General features: G+C 35.8%; 1 protein-coding gene across 4 annotated transcripts; it reads right to left on the reverse strand.

Annotated features, from left to right (window-relative positions):
* Window positions 1-845: 845 nt before the first annotated feature.
* LOC109337553 (chaperone protein ClpC, chloroplastic-like) lies at window positions 846-7,431 on the reverse strand. Of its 4 annotated transcripts, none has more exons than XM_019574556.1 (10): window positions 7,304-7,431; window positions 5,343-5,924; window positions 4,881-4,996; window positions 4,650-4,772; window positions 4,375-4,560; window positions 3,810-4,025; window positions 2,961-3,178; window positions 2,570-2,645; window positions 2,329-2,418; window positions 846-2,067 (listed from the first exon to the last, which is right to left on the reverse strand). In XM_019574556.1, the coding sequence occupies exons 2-10, from the start codon at window positions 5,905-5,907 to the stop codon at window positions 964-966; spliced, it is 2,694 nt and encodes an 897-aa protein (XP_019430101.1). In that variant the 5' UTR covers window positions 5,908-5,924; window positions 7,304-7,431; the 3' UTR covers window positions 846-963. The 4 variants fall into 4 exon arrangements, with proteins under 4 accessions (XP_019430101.1, XP_019430102.1, XP_019430103.1 ...); XM_019574557.1 differs by having other exon boundaries at window positions 5,343-5,920; window positions 7,304-7,413; XM_019574558.1 differs by lacking the exon at window positions 7,304-7,431 and adding an exon at window positions 7,207-7,244 and having other exon boundaries at window positions 5,343-5,920.
* Window positions 7,432-8,822: the final 1,391 nt, after the last annotated feature.

Genomic DNA, 8,822 nt, shown 5'->3' on the forward strand with positions numbered 1-8,822 from the left:
ATTTAAAGTCGACAAACTAAAAAGTAGAAACATACATCAATTTAGAACTACAAAAAATAAAAAGTCGGCCAATCTCTTAATTTGTACTTGAGCAAAAGCATGATTTTTTAGACAACATTTGTAAGTTAGATCCTCCAGTGAAGGTGAAAGGCATTACCTTTTCAAAGTCTTGGTTGCGAGAAGCTTCTTCTTTCTCCTTGATAATCTGCCTGACCTCCTTGTCAAGTTCTCTCGCTTCTTCAGGTAACTGGAAGTACATAAATCTAGCTCAATTAGCTTAAATAACATAAAATTGCCTCTGCTCTCCCTAGGCCCCACTAGGTGGGAGCCTCGTGCATTGGGCCACTCTTTTTAATAGATATTATAAATAATAGTTGAAGTGTAAATAAACTCTATACCTGTGCATGTTGAAGCCGGACTCGTGAACCAGCTTCATCAACCAAGTCTATAGCTTTGTCAGGCAAGAATCGGTCACTGGAGGGTACAGCATTATTTTTATTTATAATTTATAACCAGGATATACATGGTTAAGAAAAACAGCAAGTAAATAAGAAGATAGAATGAGAATTTTGATTCACATAGATATGAAACAGCTATATTAGATGTCCAATGATTCGAAGAGGACTATTGCTGCTAAATTACAGAAGCCTAACACAGAGATCAAATTAATTCATAGGAAAAGTTCCAGTTTAAACATGCAGCATTGAATTTTTTATAAAAATGTTTAGTCGAGAACATAAATTGCAAGGCAAAAGATGAACGAAGAAACAGAAATACAGTATGACAAACCTGATATACTGGTAAGATAGCTGCGCAGCAGCTACAAGAGCCTCGTCGGTATAGCGGAGCTTGTGATGAATCTCATAGCGCTCTCTAAGTCCCTTCAGTATTTGTATGGTTTCATCTACAGTTGGCTCTGGCACTTTAACTGGCTGGAATCGTCTCTCCAAAGCTGGATCTTTCTCAATGTGCTTCCTGTATTCGTCCAGTGTTGTGGCTCCAATACAAAAGCATCTTCTCGGCCATGCTGTCCTCTAAAAGTCTCATTATGGCTCTTCTTAGAGGTCTAGCTCCATAGCTAGGATTATAACCTTCCTCAACCACTCTGTCCCTAAACCTTTCTGTCACTTGAAGTTCAATATCTTTAGTCTTCAGTCTCTCGAACACCTCATTGAGCATTATGTCTGCTATCTCCTTCACTTCGAGTTTTGTGAGTTGCCTGAAAACAATCATTTCATCCAACCTATTCAAAAACTCTGGCCTAAAGTATTGTTTTAGCTCCTCTGTCACTAAGCTCTTGATTTTGTTATAACTGCTATCCTTCTCATCGTAATCCAAATCGAATCCAATTCGGCGGCCTCCTTTCTCAATCACACTGCTTCCAACATTTGATGTCATTATTAGAAGTGTGTTCTTGAAATCAACAGTTCTGCCCTTGCTGTCTGTTAATCTTCCATCTTCCAGGATTTGAAGCATCATGTTGAACACATCAGGATGGGCTTTCTCAATCTCATCAAAAAGTACAACAGTGTAAGGACGCCGCCGAACTGCTTCAGTCAATTGACCTCCTTCAGTGTAACCCACGTATCCAGGAGGTGAACCAATGAGTTTGGAGACAGTGTGCCTTTCCATAAATTCACTCATGTCAAGCCGAATCATGGCTTCTTCCGAACCAAAGTAATAAGCAGCTAATGCTTTGGCCAACTCGGACTTCCCAACACCAGTTGGACCAGAAAAGATGAAGCTGGCAATTGGACGATTAGGGTTCTTCAATCCAACCCGTGCTCGGCGGATAGCCCGACTAATCGCTTTTACGGCTTCATCCTGACCAACGACTCGCTTGTGTAAAGTCTCTTCCATCTTCAGGAGGCGATCAGATTCATCTGTTGAGACTTTCTCAACAGGAATACCAGTCCAGGAGGACACAATATGTTGTATGTCTACTTCAGTCACGACAGGACCTGCATCTCCTGCCTCAGTCTCTGCCTTGCTCATCTCCTTGCCTTTCTCTACAAGTGTTGAGATTTGAGCCTTCAGATCCATTTCTCTATCTCGTAGCTCTCCAGCCTATTAGAAATTCATGTATCATCAATCCATAAATTATAGGCTAAATATGGAACATTTGAACAAGAAACGAACCACAACACTATCCTTTTTTCAACACAGCTAATATTTAAAGTCGACAAACTAAAAAGTAGAAACATACATCAATTTAGAACTACAAAAAATAAAAAGTCGGCCAATCTCTTAATTTGTACTTGAGCAAAAGCATGATTTTTTAGACAACATTTGTAAGTTAGATCCTCCAGTGAAGGTGAAAGGCATTACCTTTTCAAAGTCTTGGTTGCGAGAAGCTTCTTCTTTCTCCTTGATAATCTGCCTGACCTCCTTGTCAAGTTCTCTCGCTTCTTCAGGTAACTGGAAGTACATAAATCTAGCTCAATTAGCTTAAATAACATAAAATTGCCTCTGCTCTCCCTAGGCCCCACTAGGTGGGAGCCTCGTGCATTGGGCCACTCTTTTTAATAGATATTATAAATAATAGTTGAAGTGTAAATAAACTCTATACCTGTGCATGTTGAAGCCGGACTCGTGAACCAGCTTCATCAACCAAGTCTATAGCTTTGTCAGGCAAGAATCGGTCACTGGAGGGTACAGCATTATTTTTATTTATAATTTATAACCAGGATATACATGGTTAAGAAAAACAGCAAGTAAATAAGAAGATAGAATGAGAATTTTGATTCACATAGATATGAAACAGCTATATTAGATGTCCAATGATTCGAAGAGGACTATTGCTGCTAAATTACAGAAGCCTAACACAGAGATCAAATTAATTCATAGGAAAAGTTCCAGTTTAAACATGCAGCATTGAATTTTTTATAAAAATGTTTAGTCGAGAACATAAATTGCAAGGCAAAAGATGAACGAAGAAACAGAAATACAGTATGACAAACCTGATATACTGGTAAGATAGCTGCGCAGCAGCTACAAGAGCCTCGTCGGTATAGCGGAGCTTGTGATGAATCTCATAGCGCTCTCTAAGTCCCTTCAGTATTTGTATGGTTTCATCTACAGTTGGCTCTGGCACTTTAACTGGCTGGAATCGTCTCTCCAAAGCTGGATCTTTCTCAATGTGCTTCCTGTATTCGTCCAGTGTTGTGGCTCCAATACACTGCATAATTGTTTTAAGCAATCACTTCAGTACAACTCCAATATATGAGGCAAAAACAGAATTTAACCACATTAATTAATTTGCATGATGCTAATTATGCCTTGTTTAGCATAGGGCTGGCGGGGTTAAGCAACCCTCCAAAGTAGGTCTACATTGACCATTCTGAATTCTATTACAACCAAAGACTGAAACCGTTGGAAATGGCAATACTTGTAGTTTTTGATAAAAAAAATCGAATACTAATTTTAAAACCTCAACATATTACTTAATTATGACTACAAACAAGCCACTAACCACTTCTGACCATATATCAGAATTGAGACGATAAATTGCCAATATCAGACCTGTTAAATATATTGCAATATAATGGTTTTAACTTTTTACAAACATTGAACAACCAGAAGATAGACCGTGTGTTCTTTTTTTGTAAAGGGTGGAGTTGGCTGGGTAATTTTTTTGAACAGACTAAGTCTTTTACCCCTTTTGTTTTTCGAAGTAAAAGTTCAAGAGTGTGACTCCAATAAAATCCAACAACCAAAACCCATGCTTTATCTCTAATGAACATAATATACTACAAGTTAGAATCAGCAAGCAGTAAATCTGTTTTAAACATGTCAAGGGAAAATACTACCTGCAGTTCACCTCTTGCAAGGGCTGGTTTTAGTATGTTAGCAGCATCAATTGCCCCTTCAGCTGCTCCTGCTCCAATTAGAGTGTGCACTTCATCGATGAAAAGTATTATCTCATCACTTTGTTTGATTTCCTCCATCAGTTTCTTCAACCTCTCCTCAAACTCACCACGATATTTAGTTCCAGCTACAAGCAACCCCATATCGAGGGTTATGACCTAAATAAGCACGAGAGAGTAAATTTTCATTGTGTTATTGACAATGAGTAGCTACTCAATCCACTCAAACAGCATTAACCTTTATCATCAATGTTTCATAGCCAAAAAATTGAGACAACAGTTAAAAATGAATTGAAGATACATGATTATCTACTCAGTGCCATAAAATTTATTTTGTCAACAAGTAAAACTAAACAGAAAAACATACATATGGGATATTGTTTAGAATTACTTTACACAAACCCAGTAAGTTGAAGATGTAAATAGTACTGAAAAAGAGAATAAAAAATCCCCTAAATTGAACTAAACAAGTTTTAAGAACAGTAGAGGTAAAATGATTTCTACTAACCTTCTTTCCCTCTATGGTTTCAGGTACATCACCATTTGCAATCAGCTGAGCAAGACCTTCAGCAATTGCAGTCTTCCCAACACCAGGTTCTCCAATAAGACAAGGATTATTTTTTGTCCGACGTCCTAAAATTTGAGTGACACGTTCAATTTGTGGCTGCCTTCCCACAACAGGATCCAATTTTCCCTGGGGAGCAGAAAAAATAATTAAGCTTTTAAAGCAAAATGCAGCATAACCTACCATCTATCGCAAGGAAAATTAGGAACTGTCATCACCTCCTCTGCTAACTTGGTCAAATTGGTGCCATACTCCTCCAAAGTTGGCGTCTTATTGCCACTACTTCCTGGACCAACAGTAGCAGTAACACTTTCAGCACTCTCACCAACCATGCGAATAACCTGTACCCATCCATTAGAAATCAAAAGGTCAACACAAAATTCATGATAAAAAAGCATTCATTGCACAGAAATATGCCGGGGAAAATTAAACTAGGGCATAATACTAGCCTGTGTGCGAATATTAGTTGGATCAGCACCAAGGTTCTCAAGAACACGTGCTGCTACACCTTCGCCCTCTCGAAGAAGACCCAGAAGCAAATGCTCAGATCCAATATAATTGTGACCTAAAATTTTAAGGTGTAGCAGTCAGAGTTCCAGCAAAATAAGACAACATGTTACCATTAGATTTGACATAGATCCATATTTAAAACCTTGGTGGCCACCTTAGCCGCAATTGCATACACATCGTAATTGTAACCATGACCACACAGCAATTTAAAACCATGACCAGACCCAATATATTCAAATAACTTCCACCTTGCTTTAAGCAACAATTACCCCACAAAATCGATAAGAAAACTATGGAAGAAATAGACACGTGGATAAAAGGAAGAAAATCCTCTGTTAAATGCTTTATGCAACTTACAAAATAGATAAATGTTAAAAATTAAAGGTAAAAGAAATGCTTACCAAGTTGGCGAGCTTCTTCCAGTGAGAGTTCCAAAACTCGCTTTGCACGGGGAGTAAATGGAATCTCAACAGCGACAAATCCACTACCCCTTCCAATTATCTTCTCCACTTCCACACGCGCATCTTTAAGGTTGACTCCCATTGACTTTAGAACCTTAGCAGCAATACCAGTGCCTTCACCAATAAGGCCCAATAGAATTTGCTCTGTTCCAACAAAATTGTGACCAAGACGTCTTGCTTCCTCCTGGGCTAGCATAATAACTTTTATTGCTTTCTCTGTGAAACGCTCAAACATGGCTTTAGGTATGGATCTGGTAGCTCTTGCTCGCCGCGAAGAAGTTGCAATTGACACTTTAGAATGAAAATCTAGTCCGGGTCTCATCATAGTATCCAAAGGATTAAAAGTGCGTAGTCCCGAGAAACCATTCATTCTTAATCCGTTCATACGCAAGGCACAAACCATCTTCACTGATCTTTTTAATTTTCCTTGTCCCTTATGTTGACCATGCTTTTTCCCAGCCACTAGGCCAGGTAAATTAACTGACTGAGCCAAAACCCTAGCCATGATTCCTGATTCGCTGGCTGCATATTTTGATGAAACATATTAGCCAACAAGTAAAGACTTTAAACAACAGAGTGCAATTAGAAAAGCATGGGAACTGGTATCAGGCTTTTAGAACATATTATTTAGGACAAAAAACACTTCCACATGGAAAAGCATCAAGTAGCCAAATTTACGAATGGCACTGCACTCTGTAAGTATTAACAAGTAGACTAAGAGAAAATAAATACTTGCAATTCAATAAACCAATATATTTATTTTCTCTCCTCACATGACTAAGGAAGGTTTAGTAGGTAAAGGAATGTATAAGCTTGGCAACCAAACAAACAACTCTAACCAAAGCAAGTTGTCAGACAAGTGACACTTCCGCAGTTCATAATTTCAGAACATATAAACATCAAAGCTATTTCAAACATATGGTTAATAGCAAAGATACACATGCTAAGGATGAATAAAGATCATAAAAACCAGAAATCTCAAAGTTCATATTGATATTTCTTCCCTAAATAGTTTAACAAACAAGTTCCAAGCATTGCATTTTACTCTACATGAATCTTACCTTATAGAAATGAATTTCAAGTGATTGTTCTCTGAAACATTGAGATTTGAGACAGATGTATATAAAGAGGAACTAAAAGTTGCTTCGTATGGTCTCGTTAGAGTTAAGACATTCATTTCAGTTCATTATAATGGAGAAGGGGGAGTGTGGCTGTCAGGATTTGAACCCGGGCACTCACACTTAATGTCCCACTGTTCTACCTAAGCTGCCACTTAGGACAATATGCCATGTAAAAAAGGGCGGCCAGTGCACGAGGGCCGAGGCCACTTAGTGGGTTTAGGAGGGTAGCTGTATGTAGTCCACCTCTGAAACTATTAAAAAATCTCCATTCTGCTTACCAAGTTCTCAATCCTATATTTCTTCCTTTTAATTAAAACTTAATCACCAAGAAATGGGAAACCAATAGCAACATGGTTAAACCTTGAAAATTTAAATGGTCACAAAGAAACCAAAAAAAAATAATCCACCATCAAACAGTTATATACCATGAAGTAAGCTAAGAAGATAGGTAACGGGTATCACAATAATAAACAAGATATATGGAAAAGCTTCAATTAATGAATTAGTAAACTCAAATATATAGAAATCATTTGAATAAACACATAGAACCCCAAATACAAATTCGAGCGAGAAAAACTCCAAAACTGAATTGGAAACAGTTATTTGTGCTAATAACACATCATGCCAAAGATGGATGCAAAATTGCATATTATTAAAAAGAAAGCATAAAACAATGAACTCACTTCCCAAAATAGCAATTCAATTTCGAATCAACGAAGAAAAATAAAATGAAAAACAAAAGGGCGAGATTGAAAATATATGAGAGAGACTGAGGGAGACCTAAAGGAAGGTAGCTTTGATGGAATCAACTGAAAAGTGAGAGGAAGGAAAGAGAGTGTTTATAAGAGGAGGAAGGAATATGGATAGATAAAGATGAATTTGGATCCTCTCTAACAATTACATCATCATTTTTAAAACTTAAAAAAATGAATTTAAAAAATGATGATGTATGAATAAAAAAAGTAGGTATTATCATGATCCCGTGTGGGATCATGAAAGCTATGGGAGAGGATCCAAATCTAATAAAAATTTGTGAAAATTATAAATGGTTAATTAATTTAAAAATAAAATTGTGGTTGTCAACAATGGACACAAACTTCCTCGTCAAGTTAAAGATAACTTTCTCTTCAATCTAAATTGCGACCTCATTGACTTTAATGCACCCTCTCTCACTGAATCATTTATATTCAAAGTCTAATCTGATGCGTCATTTGGTTCGAGGTTGTGTCTGATAACGTTACACGTCACCGGCGGCAATTACACTGGGTCCAACTATATCGGAGATGTCTTTGATTTTTTATATCTAATTACTATATTGTCCCGTGGATAAATATCAAATTATCAATGAATGAACTTCTTAAGAATAATGTGCAAATGTCACAGATTTAACACAAAGATAAAGCTCATTTTTAGTAATCTTTACATTTAAAAATGAGTGTAATGTACAATTAATATAAAATTGTATAAATCATTATTATATCATTCATTTGTAAAATTTTATGATTATTAAATATAATTATCTGATTATATAATTATAATGTACAAAATTCTTACATTCAAAAGGTAAAACATATAAATGATAAATAATATATCTATATCTATACTACTTATAAAGGAAAAACCTAAAATAACCACTCATATAATTTTTGGTTCTTCCTATGTTACCCTCATTTTTTTCTATTTTTTACCAAAAATAACATATACAACTCAATGTTCATCTCACCTAATATATGTTCTATATTATTTGGTTAACTATTTCTTCTTACATTATAACTTTCAATATAGAACATGAATGTTCAATTTAAAAACATCAATCGAATAAATTTAATTATAAATTACAAATATTTAATATAAAACATTATATTTGACATTTATAACCTATAAATTAGACATTATAAATGATAGGAAAGTAGGTTAGTAAACACGACAATGTCTATCAATATGCTAGTAGTTATAAAGGTAAAACATATAAATGATAAGTAATATAGTTTTCATAAAAACTTCCCTATGGACTTATATTAAATTCTGAATTGATTTTTAATGTTAAAAGTTAAAAATATATAGGTCGCTGTAGCAAAGCCGTAGACGATACCACTATGTTGCCAAATTTTCTTCCTCTGTCTTACTGGTTTACTTTCTTCCACCTTTTTTTGGGTAGAGTACTCATATAAAACAAAAGATTTTCCTATTTGTTTTTGTCACATTTTATTAACACCAACTTAGTACTAGTCTAGTGGTATAAGGATATTAGACTTTCCATATAATAAAAAAATTAAGAGTTGATTCCTAGAAGTGATAT

This window comes from Lupinus angustifolius, unplaced genomic scaffold (assembly GCF_001865875.1).
Source record: "Lupinus angustifolius cultivar Tanjil unplaced genomic scaffold, LupAngTanjil_v1.0 Scaffold_8_86, whole genome shotgun sequence".
NCBI classification, from domain to species: Eukaryota; Viridiplantae; Streptophyta; class Magnoliopsida; order Fabales; family Fabaceae; genus Lupinus; species Lupinus angustifolius.

Excerpts from the sequence above, each read along its gene's own strand:
- LOC109337553 (XM_019574556.1), bottom strand. The coding sequence starts at position 5,907 with ATGGCTAGGGTTTTGGCTCAGTCAGTTAATTTACCTGGCCTAGTGGCT. Across the intron at positions 4,561-4,649 it reads TGACCAAGTTAGCAGAGGAG|GGAAAATTGGATCCTGTTGT; the intron begins GTGATGACAGTT and ends TCTGCTCCCCAG. Across the intron at positions 2,068-2,328 it reads GCAACCAAGACTTTGAAAAG|GCTGGAGAGCTACGAGATAG; the intron begins GTAATGCCTTTC and ends AATTTCTAATAG.